The 19954-nt window shown below is 38.0% G+C and overlaps 1 protein-coding gene across 1 annotated transcript; it reads right to left on the bottom strand.

The window, feature by feature from the left end:
- Positions 1-868: 868 nt before the first annotated feature.
- EIF2S2 (eukaryotic translation initiation factor 2 subunit beta) lies at positions 869-19451 on the bottom strand. Its single transcript, XM_070744866.1, has 9 exons — positions 19149-19451; positions 13640-13820; positions 13149-13252; positions 11040-11166; positions 10013-10110; positions 8777-8925; positions 6562-6618; positions 4366-4451; positions 869-1323 (listed from the first exon to the last, which is right to left on the bottom strand). Exons 1-9 carry the CDS (start codon positions 19161-19163, stop codon positions 1148-1150), a joined length of 993 nt encoding a protein of 330 aa, XP_070600967.1. The 5' UTR covers positions 19164-19451; the 3' UTR covers positions 869-1147.
- Positions 19452-19954: the final 503 nt, after the last annotated feature.

Here is a 19954-nt window from a genome sequence, read left to right as displayed (position 1 = left end):
GGCCACATGTCCTATTAGCCCATCTGTACTAATTTATCCAAAGTCCCTCTTAAAAGATCCCAATGAATACAATAACCTTAAATAACTCTGCTTTAAGGCCTGGAAAAACTGACAAAATAGATAGCAACTACTGCATAAAGATCACCAAGCTTTCTGACAGCTTGGTTTCTGGGTCAGTCCTGAAATTGACGAATACTTTGATAGGAAGAACATACACCGAGTATCCTTTTCCAAAACTGAAAGTACAGTGCTTTTTGGGGGTGGGGGGGTGAAAGGAATGCAAGATTATTTAAGTTTTAATAGCTGCGCTAACTTTTCTAACTTTTGTGTTTTCATTAAATGGGTAATACATACATAATTCATTTTTACAATTTAAAGATATAACTTTCTTAGTACAGTACTGAAAGCTAGCATTACAAAAACTCTAAATAGATTATGGCAATGATAATGTGCATTTACACTGCAATGTTTTCCCAAAATTACATGCATTAATATGGCATCTTGATATATTTTAATAATGTTTATTAGACCATCCTAATGCAAAAAGTGAACACCCAAATGCAAAGGAAAGCTGGCTACAGACAGCTAACCTAAACCCAATTAATACAAATCTCACATTTCTCTGTGGGATTTGTCCCTTATAACCAGATGATGAAATTCTTATATGCATGGAGATATTCAACTGGGAGAACCTATTTGTGATTTAATATTCTATGATATGTTTCCATTACATTAATTCAACTGTGCCCATTTGCTTTTACAATACACTTAATTAGGACAACAAATGTTTTATAACACAATTGGCCATGACACTTGCATGTATTCATACTATTGTTAACAGAGGAACCAAAAAATTCAAATGAAAGAGTCACTGTTATAATAACTTTAATTTCTCTTGCATTTTACAGAATTTTATGAACAGATTTAAAAAGCACCTCCCTTCTCATCACTTGACAGTTGGTAAAATATTCAGTTAGCAAATGCCAACAGCTTGAGGACCTGATCTTGCAAGAATCTCATAGACCAGCCCAAAGCAAAGCAGCTTTTACTATCTTGTTTTAATACATCGGAAATCCAGTCAGGTTGTAAGCCTGTCCAGCCATTTGCACCCAGATCATTTCGCAAAAATTCAGGGTCAACCAGCCAACTAGTTAGCTTTGGCACGGAGCTGTGCTCTCTTGCCTGTGACAGCCTGGAAACCAGTTTTAATGCTGGCAACAGAACAGCGCGAATGGCAAGTCTCACATTGCAAAAAATATAATCTGGTGTCCTTCTGCAAGATTGTGTCTGGTGACCGACATGTATGACAGGTGACATATTCCTCTGTGGGAACAATTAAATAAGTTATATTAGCAATAAGAAAGTATAAACAAAGAGTAAACACATGTTTATCCACTATGCATTTATCATTTACATCAGTGGTTCCCAAACTTTTTCAGTCCACCGCCCCCTCAGTGCTACAAACTCATCCTCACTGCCCCTCACCCCCACTTCCTTCAAGTGGGCATGGCTTGGTGGTTAGGTGATTAGGTGGGCATGGCTAACTTGTAAAATGTAGTGAAACTCATTTAACAACACTCTTGCTTAGTAAACAAAATTTTGGGTTCAATTGTGATCATAAGTCTTGTCTTTTCTTTCTTTCTTTCTTTCTTTCTTTCCTCCCTCCTTTTTCTATCTTCCTGCCTGCCTTTACTTTCTTCCTTCCTTCCTTCCTCCCATCCATCTTTCTTTCTTTCCTTTCTTTCTGTCTGTCTTCCTTCCTACCTACCACCTATCTACTTACTTACCTATCTGCCTACCTTTCTTTCTTTCTTTCTTTCTTCCCCCTCTTCCCTCCCTCCTTTTTCTATTTGCCTTCTTTCATTCCTTCCTACTACCTTTCTTTCTTTCTGTCTTCCTTCCTTCCTACTATCCATCTTTCTTTCCTTTCTTCCTCCCCTCCCCTCCCTTCTCTCCTTTCTTTTTCTGTCTTCCTTCCTACTTACCATCTTTTTTCTTTCTTTCTGTCCGCCTTTTCTTCCTTTCTGCCTACCTTCTTTCCTCCTTCCTTCCCATCTTTCTTTCTTCCCCTCCCTCCCTTTCTTTCTGTCTTTCTTCCCTACTATCAATTTTCTTTTTTCTTTTTCTTTCTTTCTGTCTTCCTTCCTTCCATCTTTCTATCTTCCTTCCTAACATTTTCTTTTTTTCTTTCTTTTCTTTGTCTTCCTTCCTACCATCTTTCTGTCTGTCTGTCTTCTTTCCTAACATCTTCCTTCCTCCCTCCCTTCCTTCCTCCCTTCCATCTGCTTCTTACTTCTTACCATCTCCTTCCTACTTACCAGCTGTGACATCTTAACACCACCAAGTAAATCACATTGTTTTTTGACCCGGCTTTATAAAGTCCTCACACGCACATACACACACACACACACACATCTTCCAAACAGAGTATTTATCTCTTTCATTGCAAGGTTATCATCCCTTAAAATATAATTTTTCTGCCCATTATTGTATGCACTTATGTATCACTCAAAAGAAGTAGAACCTCTTGAAAGTAGCTTGGGAGAATTGACTTTTGGCTTTGGCAGATACAAAAGTCACAACTGTATTATCAGTCAACCTTTTTTCAATCTAACACAGAATTGTGAAAGGAAACCTCAATATGGTTCACTATTAACCCACCTGTCTGTTCAGAACTAAAATCTAACTATTCTATTTGCTTTCTTCGCTACTCACTAAGTTTACATCACTGGTCCATGCTGTACAAAATAAGCATTGTAAGTGATCAGCAACATTTGCCACGCTTCTTTTTCAAGACTCCATTTTTCAATCCTCTGTATTGAAGATGTCTGAGATTCTTAATAATGTACCTCTATAATCTTTTAATAAGCAGCTCACAATAGAACATGGAAATAACCACATAACGTTTATACTCAATACAATTCAATTATTACCTCATTTGTTTCCATGCAACAATACATTTTGTTAACTCATGGAAACAAAAAATACTATTACAGTGATCCCCCGTTTATTGCGTCCCCAACCATTGCGAACAGGGTACTTCGCTATTTTTCAACCCGGAAGTCAAAATACCATCTACGCATGCGTGCCCGTGGGCACGCATGCGTAGATGGCAACCGGGAGATCAGCTGCTGGGCGGCTTCCCTGAGTCTTCCCCCTCTTGCTGGCGTCAGCGAGGAGTTTCCCCACCGCCCACGCAAACTCCTCGCTGCCGCCCGCCCTTCGCCCGCCCACGCCGTTCATTCTCGGCGCTTTCGAGCTGAGTCCGGGAGCGAATTCGCTCCCGGATTCAGCTCGAAAGCGGCGAGAATGAACGGCGTGGAAAAGCCGTTCCTTGCCTTTCCTTCTCGGCGCTTTCCAGCTGAGTCCGGGAGCGAATTCGCTCCCGGATTCAGCTCGAAAGCGGCGAGAATGAACGGCGTGGAAAAGCCGTTCCTTGCCTTTCGTTCTCGGCGCTTTCCAGCTGAGTCCGGGAGCGAGTTCGCTCCCGGATTCAGCTCGAAAGCGGCGAGAATGAACGGCGTGGAAAAGCCGTTCCTTGCCTTTCGTTCTCGGCGCTTTCCAGCTGAGTCCGGGAGCGAGTTCGCTTCCGGATTCAGCTCGAAAGCGGCGAGAATGAACGGCGTGGAAAAGCCGTTCCTTGCCTTTCGTTCTCGGCGCTTTCCAGCTGAGTCCGGAAGCGAATTCGCTCCCGGATTCAGCTCGAAAGCGGCGAGAATGAACGGCGTGGAAAAGCCGTTCCTTGCCTTTCGTTCTCGGCGCTTTCCAGCTGAGTCCGGGAGCGAGTTCGCTCCCGGATTCAGCTCGAAAGCGGCGAGAGCCAGCGCCCCCCGGACCCCCAACCCGGGTTTGGGGGGCTGCTAGGAAGCCCTCCATGCCGGCGGCAAACAGCCGCCCCCCCCCCCCAATCTTCGGCTCCTCGCTAGCGCTGTGGGAGTAAAAACACCATCTGCACATGCGCAGATGGTGTTTTTACTTCCGCAGCGCTACTTCGCGAAAACCCGCTCGTTGCGGGGGGTCCTGGAACGGAACCCTCGCAACGAGCGGGGGATCACTGTATATCAACTAAAACCAGAATGAATAATTTTTTAGTATATAACCAAAAGACCAAAGAGTTTCATTTTCCAATACAAACATTCAGTTATAATTGTTCCACCTCATAGCAGGTGATTCCTCAAAATAACATTTCTGGTTGTACTGTAGCATTTTTTCCCCTTCTTGACAACCAGCAAAAATATAGTAGCTTCAGAATGTTTTAATGAAATTACAAGATGATAATTTTGGCACAATTAATAGTTATGTAAGAAGCAATAATAAAAACTTGAAATGAAGCAGCATAAATCTTCAATTACAGAATACACTTACTGATATATCTTCTCAAGACATTTTCTATCTGTTTTTGTTGGAACCTTCCTTTGATTACAAGTTGGTTGTTGCCATCTATTGAACCACTGAATAAAATAAAGATAATAAAATTAGAATTCCATGTTTTCAACAACACAAAGGCTTCAGGGCTTCCAAAATACTCACAATATATGCAAATCTTCATTCAAAGATTCCCAATTTACTGCAATTTACTCCAATTTATCACATGGTAAAACTAAACAAATTCCTAAAAGTTGATGACTTTATACCCAAAACAGGGCTACACAAAAATATGATGCCAGTTTAGTGTAGTGATTAAAGGCACAAAACAGAAATTGTAAAACTATGAGTTCCAGTTCTGCCCTGGGCATGAAGCCAGTTGGATGACCTTGGCCCAATCATTCTGTCATATCTCTTGGAAGCAGACAATGGCGAGCTACTTAACAAAGATATAGCTACAAAAACTGCAAGGACTTGCCCAGGAGTCAAGATTGACTCAACAGCATGCACCTACAAATGTTAATATCCTTGGTATATCTTGTAGCTTTTGTGGAAATACAACAGCTATTTTCCTTTAAATGCTTCTGGCGAGCTATTTATTTATTTATTTATTTATTATTTAGATTTGTATGCCGCCCCTCTCCGCAGACTCGGGGCGGCTCACAGCAAGATACAATTCATAACAAATATAATTTAAAATATTTAAAAAGAACCCCATTTTTCTAACAAACACACACACAAACATACCATGCATAAATGCTCTAAAACAGCTACAAGAAAATGCTATGGATATGTGTTGCCTTCTAGGGCAAAAAAACACAACAGAAAACACAGTATTCAGAGGAGAGCATCAATGATAGAAATGGAACAGAGTAATAAAAGAGAATAAATGCAATATCTATGTATCCTTCTTATGCCCACATTGCAGACTGAGCCAAAAAAGTGGCCGTTGCAGACAGAGAGTGGCAATCAGTAGTGCTAGCAGAATGTTGTTGACTAATAACTTAAAAGTGTACAAAATTCAAGTTAATCTGGGTTCCTGATCAGAAAACTTTCATATTTTATAAGTTAAAGCAAAATAGTTTTCCTTTAAACTTTTCCCACAGGCCACATTACAGGGAATGGTTATATTTTTCAAACGTTTGAATATTTACATACAAATATATGTGTATCAGTATTGTATGTATATTTTCCATAATTCCTTCATTATTGTTAACTTCTAGTCAGAGACTCCCATTACACAGACACATCAACAGAAAACTGTAACCTTGAATGGTCAGTCTCTACTTGACCACAACTAATCCCATACTGCAAAAATAATGTCAGTCAACTAGGTAATAAACAGAAGGACATTGTCTATGCCAGACATACTCAGCAAAAGTGGACATTTAAAGCTAAGAATGGGAACTAGGACTTTCATTTTGTGAGAAAAGCCTACAGCAGGAATTGTATCCAATTTTACTATGCAATCACTTTATGTGACGAATGTTAACTTTGCCCGAAAAAAGGCAACTGGTTATTTGATGAAATATTTCTTTCGTGAAATTTGACTATTTCAGTATTTGAATATGTATTAGCAATATTCCAATAATCAATCAAAGAGGGGTGGGAAGTTCTAATGTACAAATAGCTATATGAAGGAAAGCTGATGAAAAAAAATCCACTGCCTTAAGTTCAAATTTTTAAAAAGCACACTATATCAAAAATAGACATTTTTAATATAGACTTCCTTTAGATTTTCACCCTTGAAGATTTGGTAAAGGTCTTTTCACCTTCTGAAGGCGAAGGCCATTCTGAAAATCTTCTCAGGTTTCTATAGGTACATAAACATGTGGAAAATAAATATTTTGTCAAGAATTAATTGAAGCAGTAGTGCCAAATCTTTAGGAAGGCACAGCTGCTTTGATGAGTGGCACTTGGCTGAAAAAAAGTTCCGCCTGAATTATCTGCACAGCTTTATTAAAAATACAAAACCTAATGCACAACTTGTGCATTAAATTCTGTAACATTATATAATCACTTAAGCACAGGTGACTTAAACCAATTTTTAAAATGGCTTACATCAACACTGTTATTTTTGAAAGAGTCAACTTGCTGAAGAGCTGTCATAACCTTTGTACCGAGGCTACTATCAAAAATTCAGAAATATTCATGAAGAATAAATATCACAGACAAGATTAAGTTCGAAGTACTTACCTTGTACCCAATTCTGCCAGCAAAAAAGCCAGGAGATGTTTAGGTTGACGATGTAATCTAAAAGTAAGAAAGTTTATCTAGTTACCAAAACAACAAGAAATTACTTGTACTTAAATACTTACATCTCTTTCATTATCATAGTGTGCAATGCCAATATAAATCATTGACATTTTTAAAAAAGCTATTATCTTTTTAGGATATTGGAAGAAGATAAAGGATAAAGGAGTCAGTGAAAAGAAGGTAAAAATATCTTAGGCCATCAGACAAAATAATAACCTCAAGTGAAACATATTATATTTGTTCATAAACTCTGAGAAAGCAAAATTTATTTTATTTATTTATTCAATTTCTAGGCTGCCCAACCCCGAAGGACATATTTATCTACTGTAATATCAAATATGGCAATGCAATGTAAATTATAATAGCACATTTTGTTTATCTAAAGAAAAGTGTTTGCAGTGAAGTTTCACATGAATGAGATCAAGACTTTCAGTAAATGATTTACACGAGTCAGAACTGAACTATCTGGGGCTTCACATGTTTGAAATGTCATTCTCATAAAATAACTAGGTACAGTTTGCAAATTACAATGAATAGATTTCTATCTCAGAGTAAGCCAAAACAAAACACCTTTTGCCAGTACCATTATAAAAGCATCCAGCTATTATACAGATAACCCTCAGGGCCACTATTGTTAGAAATTATATCATTTAGAACCCTTCACCCCTGATCTGTCTAATGCAATTGTTAAATGAATGCATGAGTCATTAAACAGAGGATAGAGGAAGCTCTGAGAGGCCTAGTTCAGTTCATGTCCCAGACATCTCAAGGTTTCCTCTCATCCCAAGGCAACCCATGTTCTGCTTTCCATCTCTTGGTATCCTCATAGGCCTTGGGCTCTCCATCCTACCAGGCCTTACACCCTCCTCCTCCTTACCCCACGTCACTCATTACGCATATACCTTTTGAAGATTTCTGGAGTTCAGATTAAAGAAGCAGAGCAATTCAGCCTGTTGCTGGGGTACATGACACAATCCTGGAAGCAGCCATTTTTCTAAGTAGCCACACTTCAGTGTGACCACTTGGAAAATGGCAGCTGCTTCCCAGGATCATACCATACAGGCAACAAAGCAACTTGCCACACCTTGCTAAGCCAAGCGCCACAGCATGTATATACAAAACATGGCAAATTCTACCAGGTTCACATTAGGGGAGCAGAGCAAGCCAATTTGTTACTGAGTCACATGGTGCAATCCCGGAAGCAGACATTATTTTCTGGTAGACCACAATTCAATGTGGAAAATGGAGCCTCTTTCAGGATAGTGCCATGTAGCCCAGCAATGGGGTGGTTTATCATCTTTCCTTAATCAAGCTCCAGATATGTTTGAAAAATAAGAAAAAAAGGTGTGTAGCCCAATGGTGTGGGAGGGCTGTGGGGGAATTGTGGGGGGAGGGGGAACACACTGCAGCATCCCTGCACTGAATGACATAAGAGTGAATGACTTCAGGGCTGCTACACGGACCCACAACTTTGGGACGAGGTCATAAGTAGCTTTTGGTTAATTCATCGTAAGTCAAGGAGTACCTTTATAAAAATAATTTGCTCGACATTACAACCTGTACATATATGTAAAAGAAATAAATTTATTTCAAAACCCATGCATAACCCCATGCTTTTATTTATTTTTCTAAAAGTATTCAAGCATTTAACTAAATGTTCGTATGCAAGTAAACCTCAATTCCAATATCTCATTATATCTTGACTCTCCCAAGCTTTAGAGGTTCAGTCTAAAGATCTGAAGAAAAAGGATGTTAAGGATGTAGCTTTTTAAAAAAAATCAATATTTCCTGGTGGCCATTGTTTTATATTAATTTATTATTATTCCACTTAATTAATCATTATTCTGGTGGTTCTAACACACTTCCAGATATTATCCCAACTTCACAAGGAATTTCCCTAGCACATATGAACAGGAATTTCACGAAAGCCAATAAACCATATTCACTTCATTAGATTGGCTAAAAAGAATCACCTAATGAATCATGCACTCATGCAAGAGTCATTTCAGAATAAGATACTATATGCACTTGCAGATGAATTAAATGTTTTGTCTATGTAAACACACAGTTCATAACTGAACAATATCAATAACACAATTCCTTGAACCAAACTTTTACTAATTCCTGTCCCAAATTGCAATATAAAAAAACTTACAGTTTACAGATATCTGTGAAATTAACAAATGAAGTTTTCTTTGTTCCTACTCTTACAACCTGGGGAGGTTTCATAACAAATTTTCTTTTTTCACCAGCTACCATATCAGGATTTTTTTCCCTCATGATGTTAAATACACGATTCAGCAACTGCAAGGAATAAAAAAAAAATCAAGTCAATCATTATTGATGATTAACATACAAATTAATACTAGTACATATTCATACCTTATTGAATTTATCTACCTGAGGGAAAAAGCATGAAATAGAAACATAGAAGACTGACGGCAGAAAAAGACCCCATGTTCCATCTAGTCTGCCCTTTTACTATTTTCTGTATTTTATCTTAGGATGGATATATGTTTATCCCAGGCATCATTTTAACTACAACTGATGTCAAGCTAACTGGCCTGTAGTTTCCAGCTTCTTCTCTACTGCCCTTCTTGTGGATAGGCACAACACTGGCCATTCTCCAATCCTCAGGAACATCTCCTGTTAACAGGGATTGGTTAAACAAATCAGTCAGGGGGGTAGCAATGACAGATCTGAGTTCTTTAAGAACTCTGGGATGGATGCTATCTGGACCCATTGCCTTATTTATCTTTAATCTTTCAAGTTCTTCTAAGACATCGGCTTCTAAGATCACTGGAGCTGAATCCGTACAGCTGGAAGCAATGCTATATCCCTCTATAGTATTATTTTGTAAGGTGTCCTTTGAGAAAACTGAACAGAAGTAGCTATTGAAATGGTCAGCGATCTCCTTATTCCCATTAATGCATGTATTATTCCCGGTACTAAGTTTTGTGATGCTGCAGTTTTTCTTCTTCCTATCACTAATATATCTGAAGAAGGTTTTATCCCCCTTCTTTACAGATTTTGCTATTTCTTCCTCTTTTGAGGCTTTAGCAGCATATATTATCTGTTTCGCCTCCTTCTGTCTCATTTTATACACCTCTCTATCAGCTATACTTCCAGACTCTTTATACCTCCTATAGGCAGCCTTTTTTTCATTGACTATAGCCCTTACATCATTGCTAAACCATAGCGGTTTCTTCTTCTTTTCTCTGAATTAGAAAAGTCAGCATAGTAAACTTTAAAAAATTATCCTTCTCTACAAATTGTATTTCTCTTCATTTCAGTATAAATCCAAAGCAATATGTAAACTCAGATTATATTATGATCCTTACAGATTATAAGACCAATGATGAATTAGTTAAAAGATGTGAAAAGTATTTACCTCATCATATGTGTAATCCCTTTCCGTGCCTGCCCATGCAGGTCCTAACAGAGAGCTAAAAGAAATTTCATCGTCCTTTTTGTCATCCTCCTCCAACGCTGAAAAATTACAAACATTATTTCAGACGCCATCAATTTCCATTCCACAATGTGCACAAGAATATTTTTATGTGTCACATGTATTTTTGAGCCAGAACATCCTACATTACACCCTTTGCTAAATGAGGAGATACCCTGGGGGCGGGGTGGGGTTAATCCAGATAGTATTAAGAATAATGTGAGGCATAGCACTTGGAAGGCAAATTTATCCTTCCTCTCCTCCCACAGAAGTGCTCAAAGTTTCCAAATAAGATCAAATAGAAAATATCCTTATCCCTTATCAAAAGAAATTTCATATCTGTTTGAGTTTAAGAATGCACTTTTGTTTCTTATTTGGTTGGTGGTGCCATGAGTACACAAGCATGAGATCTAAGCTTTCCAAAGACAGTATAAGTTGATTACAGCTATGAAACTGATGGATAATATATATAGTGCTAGTTTATAATGCTATTTAAGGTGTTTTTGAAAATGGAAAACCATAAACCAGAGATTTATTGGAATACCCATACAGAATTATGTTACTCTAAAACTGTCCCCACACCTTTCAAATACTTTCAAGTATTATCTTGGATTTTGAAAAGGCAAATGGGAGAGACATGACAATCGGGGCCAACAAAGAGTGAAAAGGACTGCATAGCTAGAGGTTAGAAAGCTTAGAGACTAATTGAAGCACTCCGTTATTGGACTCACAAATTAAATTGCTGTGGCTAATGCACTGTAGAAGACATTGTGGCATCCTGTACAATGCCATTAGGCAATGTTATATTAGACCAAAACTATATCTACACCATTGCAGCATTTAACAGAATGCTAAATAGCTACAATAGCTTATCTTCCACCCTGGTTATAAAATCAAAATGTATAAAACCAAAATGGTACAACACTTTTTGTACCAACCTTCAGCATGACCCTTCAGCAAAAAAAGTTACCTTCCTGTTTATCTTCCTCCTCATCTGTAAACTTGGCTGTCTTTCTTTTCTTCTTCTTTCCTAACATGAAATCAATGTCATCTTCTGGTTCTACTGTTTCTTGCACATCACTCTCAATTTTTAGGTCCTAGAGAACAATTGGGAGGGTAAGGAAGACGAAAAAGATAAACATTCTACAAGCAGCAAACATAAAATAATGTACAACAATTTAACATAGAAACATAGAAACATAGAAGTCTGACGGCAGAAAAAGACCTCATGGTCCATCTAGTCTGCCCTTATACTATTTTCTGTATTTTATCTTAGGATGGATATATGTTTATCCCAGGCATGTTTAAATTCAGTTACTGTGGATTTATCTACCACATCTGCTGGAAGTTTGTTCCAAGGATCTACTACTCTTTCAGTAAAATAATATTTTCTCATGTTGCTTTTGATCTTTCCCCCAACTAACTTCAGATTGTGTCCCCTTGTTCTTGTGTTCACTTTCCTATTAAAAACACTTCCCTCCTGGACCTTATTTAACCCTTTAATATATTTAAATGTTTCGATCATGTCCCCCCTTTTCCTTCTGTCCTCCAGACTATACAGATTGAGTTCATTAAGTCTTTCCTGATACGTTTTATGCTTAAGACCTTCCACCATTCTTGTAGCCCGTCTTTGGACCCGTTCAATTTTGTCAATATCTTTTTGTAGGTGAGGTCTCCAGAACTGAACACAGTATTCCAAATGTGGTCTCACCAGCATTCTATATAGTGGGATCATAATCTCCCTCTTCCTGCTTGTTATACCTCTAGCTATGCAGCCAAGCATCCTACTTGCTTTCCCTACCGCCTGACTGCACTGTTCACCCATTTTGAGACTGTCAGAAATCACTACCCCTAAATCCTTTTCTTTTGAAGTATTTGCCAACACTGAACTGCCAATACAATACTCAGATTGAGGATTCCTTTTCCCCAAGTGCATTATTTTACATTTGGAAACATTAAACTGCAGTTTCCATTGCTTAGACCATTTATCTAGTAAAGCTAAATCATTTACCATATTACAGACGCCTCCAGGAATATCAACCCTATTGCACACTTTAGAGTCATCGGCAAATAGGCAAACCTTCCCTACCAAACCTTCCCCTATGTCACTCACAAATATATTAAAAAGAATAGGACCCAGAACAGATCCTTGTGGCACACCACTTGTAACCTGACTCTGCTCAGAATACTCGCCATTAACAATAACTCTCTGATGTCTACGCTTCAGCCAGCTGCAAATCCATTGAACTATCCAGGGATTAAGTCCAATCTTCACTAATTTATCTATCAGCTCTTTATGTGGAACCGTATCAAAGGCTTTGCTGAAGTCCAGGTAGGCAATATCCAAGGCACCACCTTCATCCAACACCTTTGTGACATAGTCAAAGAAATCAATGAGATTAGTCTGACATGATTTGCCTTCAGTAAAGCCATGCTGATTTGGGTCTAATAAGTTATTGTTTTTTAGGTGCTGATTTATCCTCTTTTTGAGTAGAGTCTCCATCATTTTAACTACAACTGATGTCAAGCTAACTGGCCTGTAGTTACCAGCTTCTTCTCTACTGCCCTTCTTGTGAATAGGCACAACACTGGCCATTCTCCAATCCTCAGGAACTTCTCCTGTTAACAAGGATTGGTTAAACAAATCAGTCAGGGGGGTAGCAATGACAGATCTGAGTTCTTTAAGAACTCTGGGGTGGATGCCATCTGGACCCATTGCCTTATTTATCTTTAATCGTTCAAGTTCTTCTAAGACATCGGCTTCTAAGATCACTGGAGCTGAATCCGTACAGCTGGAAGCAATGCTATATTTAAAATATGCACCTCTCTGTTGATCATGACAATAATAAACTAATTCAGAGGTCCCCTAGGAAGCAAGTCTAGAGGATGCATTAGAATGTCTTTAATATAATTTCATTTTTTAAATTGATAATATACAATAGCTTTGTTCCTTTTTTTAGTTTCTTCCTTTTTTTAAGGTGAGATCATAGTATAAAGGGTTATTTGGGGGCGGGGGGAACTAAATCTTAAGTTACTAAAATGAAGACACAAAATGCCCTTTAACCCTGTGACAACTGACCTTCAGTCCCTCTTCAGCTTCATCAATATCAAATATCTTTTTTGTTTTTTTCTTCTTTTTCTTCTGATTAAAGAAGGTTAAGTCATCTAAATCATTTGATGCATCTGAAATGGAAAGGCAACACATTACTACAGTGGGTACAGAAAGTATTCAGACCCCTTTACATTTTTCATTCTTTGTTTCATTGCAGCCATTTGGTAAAAGCAAAAAAAAGTTCATTTTATTTCTCATTAATGTACACTTAGTACCCCATCTTGACAGAAAAAAAACCAGAAATATAGATATTTTTGAAAATTCATTTAAAAAGAAAAGCTGAAGTATCACATGGTAATAAATATTCAGAGCCCGAAAATAAGACCCTGTCTTATATTTTCTGAACCCTGAAATAAGTGCTTGGCCTTATTGCCATGCACTCAAAAGCCCGATTGGGCTTATTATCAGGGAATGTCTTATTTTGGGGAAAATAAGGTAATAGATCTACAATAGCTTACCTTTCTTTCTGAAGTCCTCGTCATCAGCTTCTATATCTTTGTCTTCTACTGGCTCTGGCTCTACTTCTTTTGTTTCTAATAGCTGTGTCTCTTCTGTTTGTGCATCACCACCTTCTTCATCAAGCATAAAAGGCTTCTTCTTCTTCTTCTTCTTCTTGCTCATCGTAGGGTCGAAGATCATCTGTAAGAAACAATAATATTTTATTAATACAAATTTTCAACTCTAGATTTATAAGTATACGTATAAATATAAACATTTATTAAATTATAAATAAAACACAACATAATAGAAGTTTATCAATTAAGATCTCTACCATGTTGTACAGAGTACATTAGGAAATAGCTGAACTCTTTCTGAAAAAAAGTTTTCATGATTTGAACAAAGAAATAATCTACACAAGATTGGTTTCCTAGCAATTTAAAGATCTACTAGTTTCAACAATTGTTAATAATTCCACCAAAACATATGCATTTTTAGGTACCAATTACTAAGTTTCAGAAGGAATAGCAGCATCTGGTACTCAAGTATCAGGTAATTTGTGCTTCTCACACTAAATCATTAATCTGAAAATAAAAACACCTTCATCTCAATTATCAAACTGTTTACATAACCACAAAACTACTGTAGTTTTGAATCCCATAGAACAAGAATAATGTGATATTATGGACTTCTCTCACCAAACTCATTCTGGATAGTGTTCCAAAAATTCAGATCAAATATGGAAAGCAATTCAAGTTCTTTATATTCTAGTTAAAACTGCAAGCAATCCCATGTTTATTTTCCAGTAAACTACACTGAATGAAGAGGGATATTTTTTTTTTGCTAGAAAATATATTTCTGCAAAACCTATCTAGATCTATCAATTTTTCACACACTCATACAGAAAACAGTATTTTGTTTATGAATATCATCGTCTAAACTATTACAAGCTTAATTATAATGCTCTACATTTGATAGTAGTATGGAATCACACCATACTAACTGGTTATACAGGACTTTAAAAAATAATGTTTCCTTAAAAGACATCTCCAAACATACAAGCATATTTATTTAAAGACAAGAAACATTAAGTCTTTGAATGGATTTAATATTAGAAACTAGCTATAATATTCTTTTTATAGAAAACAAAAACTAAAGATTGTATCTCAAATATCATCAACTTAAACAGTAGTTTAAGTTGTTAAATTAGTTTTTTCCACTTTAATTGTCCACTTAATGCAGAAATAGGAACTTTTCCAAAATCAAGGGGTATAAATGTAATATTGAGATAATTTTGCTGGATCTCTCAATATAAATCCAATTAATACATCCAATTAATAAAATAATAAATAAATAAATAAAATGTCATCCACGTTGAGCTATCACAAAATACTTTTTTCTCAGAAAGGCAACTGGATGCTAGCACTCTCTTGTATTCCACTCTCCTTTTGGTTTTTAAAATTAAAATTATCTGTTAAAAGATAGGTAGGTGATTAACCTGGTTAGCAACAAGTACCCGTAGGCTTTAGAACGAGCATCTCTGATCTAATGTCTCTTTAATATCTATGTTGAAGTATTACTGTTGAAATATCTATAATTCTGAAAAGATATGTATTTAGGAGAACAAATATCCAATGAGCCAGTCAATAAATGGAGCTGTCAGGACTGTAGAGCAGGGAGGAATTCTTCACATGGCCCAATGTTGTTTCAATTGGTAGACTTTTTAAAGCAAATCATGGCCATGAAAGCTATAGGTGGGAGGAGAAAAGGCAAAATATCCATACATTAATTACCTTCAGTTGGTATAACACAATGATTTCCAAACTTTTTCAGTCCGCCGCCCCCTTGGTGCTACAAACTCAACCTCACTGCCCCCCACCCCACCTACTTCAGGTGTGCCTGGTTTGGTGGTCAGGTGGCTGGGAGGGCATGGCCAACTTGTAACATGTGGTGAAGCTCATTTAACAATGCTCTTTCTTTGGGTTGGAAAGAGTCTAAAAAATGGACATTACAGAATTGATACTGGTACATGAGGGATCACATTTATTTTGAAATCATGGAAATAAGATTAAACAATTTTGATGAAAATAAATTGAAAAAGCTGATGGTACGATGGAATAAGGTGAAAGATTATATGTTGAGTAGAATTTGTGACGAAAATGTAAAAAATAAATGCCAATCACTCTTTGAATAGTAAACAAATGCAAATTAGAGCTAAGGAAATAAAAGAATATAAACTAGTAAATATTTGCACACAATGGTGGTGGTGGGATTGTCAGTCGGGTGATGGGCACATGCACTATGCACTGTTTTATGTTTGTTTTATGTATTTTCAAATGTACAAAACCAATAAAAAATATTTTAAAAAAACAATGCTCTTTCTTAGCAACCAAAATTTTGGGCTCAATTGTGGTCATAAGTCTTTCTTTTTCTTCCTTCCCTTCCCCCTTTTTCTATCTGACTACCTTCCTTCCTACCATTTTTCTATCTTACCTTTCTTTCTGTCTTTTTTTCTTCCTACCATCTTTCTTTCTTTGTTTCTTCCTTCTTACCATCTTTCTTTCTTCCTTCCTTCCTACCATTTCTTTTTCTATCTGTCTTTTTCTATCTGCGCAGAAGAAAGAATAGTCAGAAGGATCCGACCAATCCGTCTACTCTGCCCATGCCTGGATAACAAACGCTGAGAAACTGGAGAGCTGTCTCTTTCAGCATTGCATCCCACCTCCCCTTCTGGCTCTCTTCAACCGCTCACTATCAGACCCAATGTGATTGACATGAGGAAGAGCCTGTCACAATGCTCAAAGGGGAAGTTCACATTCGAAAGGAAGGAGAAAATGAAGGAGCCAATGGTGTTACCGGTATGGCAAACCACCTGTTGCCCCCAGGTCCCTCTTAATGTCCCCCGTACTGCCACCCTTGCCTCTTAGCATCCCTAAGTCATCCCACCACCACCTAGGGGGCAGTATCGCCCACTTTGGGAACCACTGATATAATACAAGCACATTTTCATCTAATGTAAAGTGCCTTGTTATACCAAGATGAAATTTAATTTCTTTTGGCTGGAGAGAAATTATTAAGCCAATCTTTAGTACAATCCTAAAGTATTATTCCTAGGAAATCAATTTATACGTTTTGGATTTATGATTCATATTCCATCAAGCAGTTGTAAACAAAAGAAAAAACATGAGGTGTCTATTCCTGAATTCATATTACATTATTTCAAATAAGATTAAGTTCCTCATTCTATGGAATGCAAATCTACACTGACATGCTACACAAATCACATTATTTAATGACTTAAAAAATTAAATACACCTATGGTCCTTTTAACTGCACTAGTATAACTAACATTTTGTTATTATTGAATTATGGACAACAGAAAAGTTCTAAATATCTGGAAATCTACCTTGTTTTTCTTCTTTCTGCAGGCAGTGCTTCATAATTATTCAAAACAAATTCTTATCTTACATGTTTTCCAAATATTGGAAAATCTTTTTAAGTGTTTCTGCTACAAATCATTCTACCAACCAAACTGAATCAGAAACCAATTATGTATAATTTCAATAAGTCACTGGACTACAACTGGGAGCTGACAATATGAACTGACAGTTCAATAATAGCTTATTCTAGAGATTTGGATTTTTATCTACTCAAACTTGCTTAGGCAAGGCAACTGCCAAATCTCACTCTTTCTTTATGGGCATGCATGCCTTCAAGTGAAAAGTAGAGTAGCAACATTTATGACATGCAGATTAAATTTTAATTATCAAAAGTGGTGTATTTATTTCTTGCCAAATCCAAACTTGAAATGAAACTATTCATTCAATTCACAGGAAAGCACCCAAAGTTATGGAATAGCAGTACATAGTTGACAGTAAGTTTAACAACCCCAGCTTTATAAATAATGTAGAGGTCTACTCAAATTGGTTTTATATTCTAATCTATTACAAATTCATATTATGTATTGCCCAGAATTTCTCAAGGGCTGAAAGAGTAAACAAATTTCCCTCTGCAAAAACTCGTGTCCCCACTTAAGGATTGAAAACATATTTCCAAAACAGGAAGAAATTGATTCATATACTTCTTAACAGGAATATTTTAAAGGATCAAGACTTCCAAATATAAAATTCTTTTTAATTTTAAAATGAGACATTTCCCCCTTTAAATAGGAAAGACAAGCAGGTTTTACTCAGGTATCAAGACATCTTTCGGAATTCTCAGAGGACTCAGAGGCTGAATAGTAGGATTCCGACGGAATAATAAGATTTTTCTGCCCACAAAAAGTTCCAGACAGTTCAAAATTATGTTATTAATTTAAATTTATTGGCCACCCAATTCCAATGGCACCATAACTTCTTGACAGCAAAGAGTTAGCAGAGGGGGTTTTTTGGTGATTTTTTAAAAATATGTTTTGTTTATGATGATGTAACTATGTGATGTATCGAGGAGAAAAATAAAAATAAAAACTTGTTTTAAAAAAAAAAACAACTTCTCTTGGATATATTATACAAGATTTCTGATGCTCGCTCTTAACAAGATTTGAAAAATTATTATAATAATTTACTCTGGAATAAAAAGAGACAGCAATAAATTATTATAACAATTTACTCTGGAATAAAAAGAGACACCAGTAAATTATTATAACAATTTACTCTGGAAAAAAAGAGAGACATCAGAGACATTGGAATAAAAAAGAGAGACACCAGAGACACTGGAATAAAAGAGACACCAGAGACATTGGAATAAAAGAGAGCCTTGCAAGAGCAGATACAAGTCTCTACTGCAGTGTTTCCCAAATTTGGCAACTTGAAGAAATTTGGACTTCAACTCCCAGAATTCTGGGAGTCGAAGTCCAAATACTGTATCTTCAAGTTGCCAAGGCTGGGAAACACTGTTCTACTGAATCTGAAAGCAGCGTTTCAGTCATGACAAAATTTGAGAGATTTTGAATTAAGGCCCCCAAATCGGCCCGCCAGAACAGCAACCTAACAGGGATCCCACGTAAGACTGGCATCCAAAACCGAAGACTTCCGACCCACGCCATTCGCCCAAATCAACATTTCATCTGGCACTATATAATAGGGAAAAAAGACGCTCTTCCATTCAAACCACGTTAGAGGCCACCATGCCTGTCGTATTGTATCTATTGCCTTTTAAAAAGCGGGGGTTCGAATATAAAGCTTTCCCGCTTTTTCGAATAGGAGGCGGCATAAACTCAGTTTGGCCCAAGGAGGGAAAGGGGGGTTAAAAGGAGGCTTCCTTATTTCACGGTTGGTTGGGTGGGCAGGAAAGAGCGACCAAAAGGACAAAGGAGAAGTTTTTCCTCAGGTGAAGAAAGCAAGCCTGGCTTCTAAATGTACGACACGGAGTGGAGAGAGAAGGGAGCTGCTGGCTTTGCTGAGGAAAGCTCATTCAACCGGGCTCCCGTCAGGGTTGCGGGCAGGCCTCAGGCCCGGCTCCTCACATGGCGGCGGCCGCAGCCCCAGCCTCACGCCGCCCCAAGGCCCCGGGCGCCTCTCTCGTCCTCACCTCGTCTCCCGACATGGCGGCGGCTCTCCCTGACCGTCAGAAGCAGAAACTTAGAAGCGCCCGTCTCAAAGGGGGGGAGGGAGGAAGAGAAGTGGAAGCGGGGGCAAAAACCACGCCGCCGCCCAGGAAGTCAATCGGCCCGGCTCGTTCCGTCCTGCACGCAGCCTCGCCGCGCTCAGCTCTTGCATCAGCGGCAGGGAGGAAGAGGCAGCCCACAGCGCGTATGTCCCGGATGGAAGCATGCGCGCCGCAAACCTCCTTTTTTTTTTCAAGGTTCTCGGGAAGTGTAGTCCCCGCTTCTGCGCAAGCGCGACAGTGACGGAGTTGGGTGGAACCCCCGATTGCAGCATGTGCAATTTTGAGGATGGGGGGAAATGTGAAGTTGGTGAGATCACAGGTGGGAGGGGCGGGGGGAGGCGTGCTCCTCCACACGTGCTCCTCCACACAAGCGGCTCCTGTGATTGGTGGAGCGTCTGATCTTTTAAGATTACGCACTTTACTCAAAGGGTTGCCTAGTTTTCACTCTTTCGCAGAAGGCTGAAGGTTAGGGGCGTTGGGAAAGCGGGCGAGCCTCGCGTTTTGTTCAGTCCTTTTTGGAGGAGGAAGAAAGAGTGATTACCTTACTTCTAGCTGTGCTTTTAATAAAACCAATCGCTTTCTTATTATTATTAAATCTGAGATTGAGTTCATAGTTGGTACTTCTGGAAGTGTTTTAAAAGTTTAAAATCCAATAGGAACGTTTGGCTACCCTCCCTTCTTAAAATAAAGGGCGTGCATAAGTCCGCCAGTGTACCTTCCGTCCCCTG

Source organism: Erythrolamprus reginae, chromosome 3 (genome assembly GCF_031021105.1).
Source record: "Erythrolamprus reginae isolate rEryReg1 chromosome 3, rEryReg1.hap1, whole genome shotgun sequence".
In the NCBI taxonomy this organism is placed as follows: Eukaryota; Metazoa; Chordata; class Lepidosauria; order Squamata; family Dipsadidae; genus Erythrolamprus; species Erythrolamprus reginae.
Note: the sequence above shows the minus strand (reverse complement) of the source record. Positions and strands in the feature narration are given on the sequence as shown.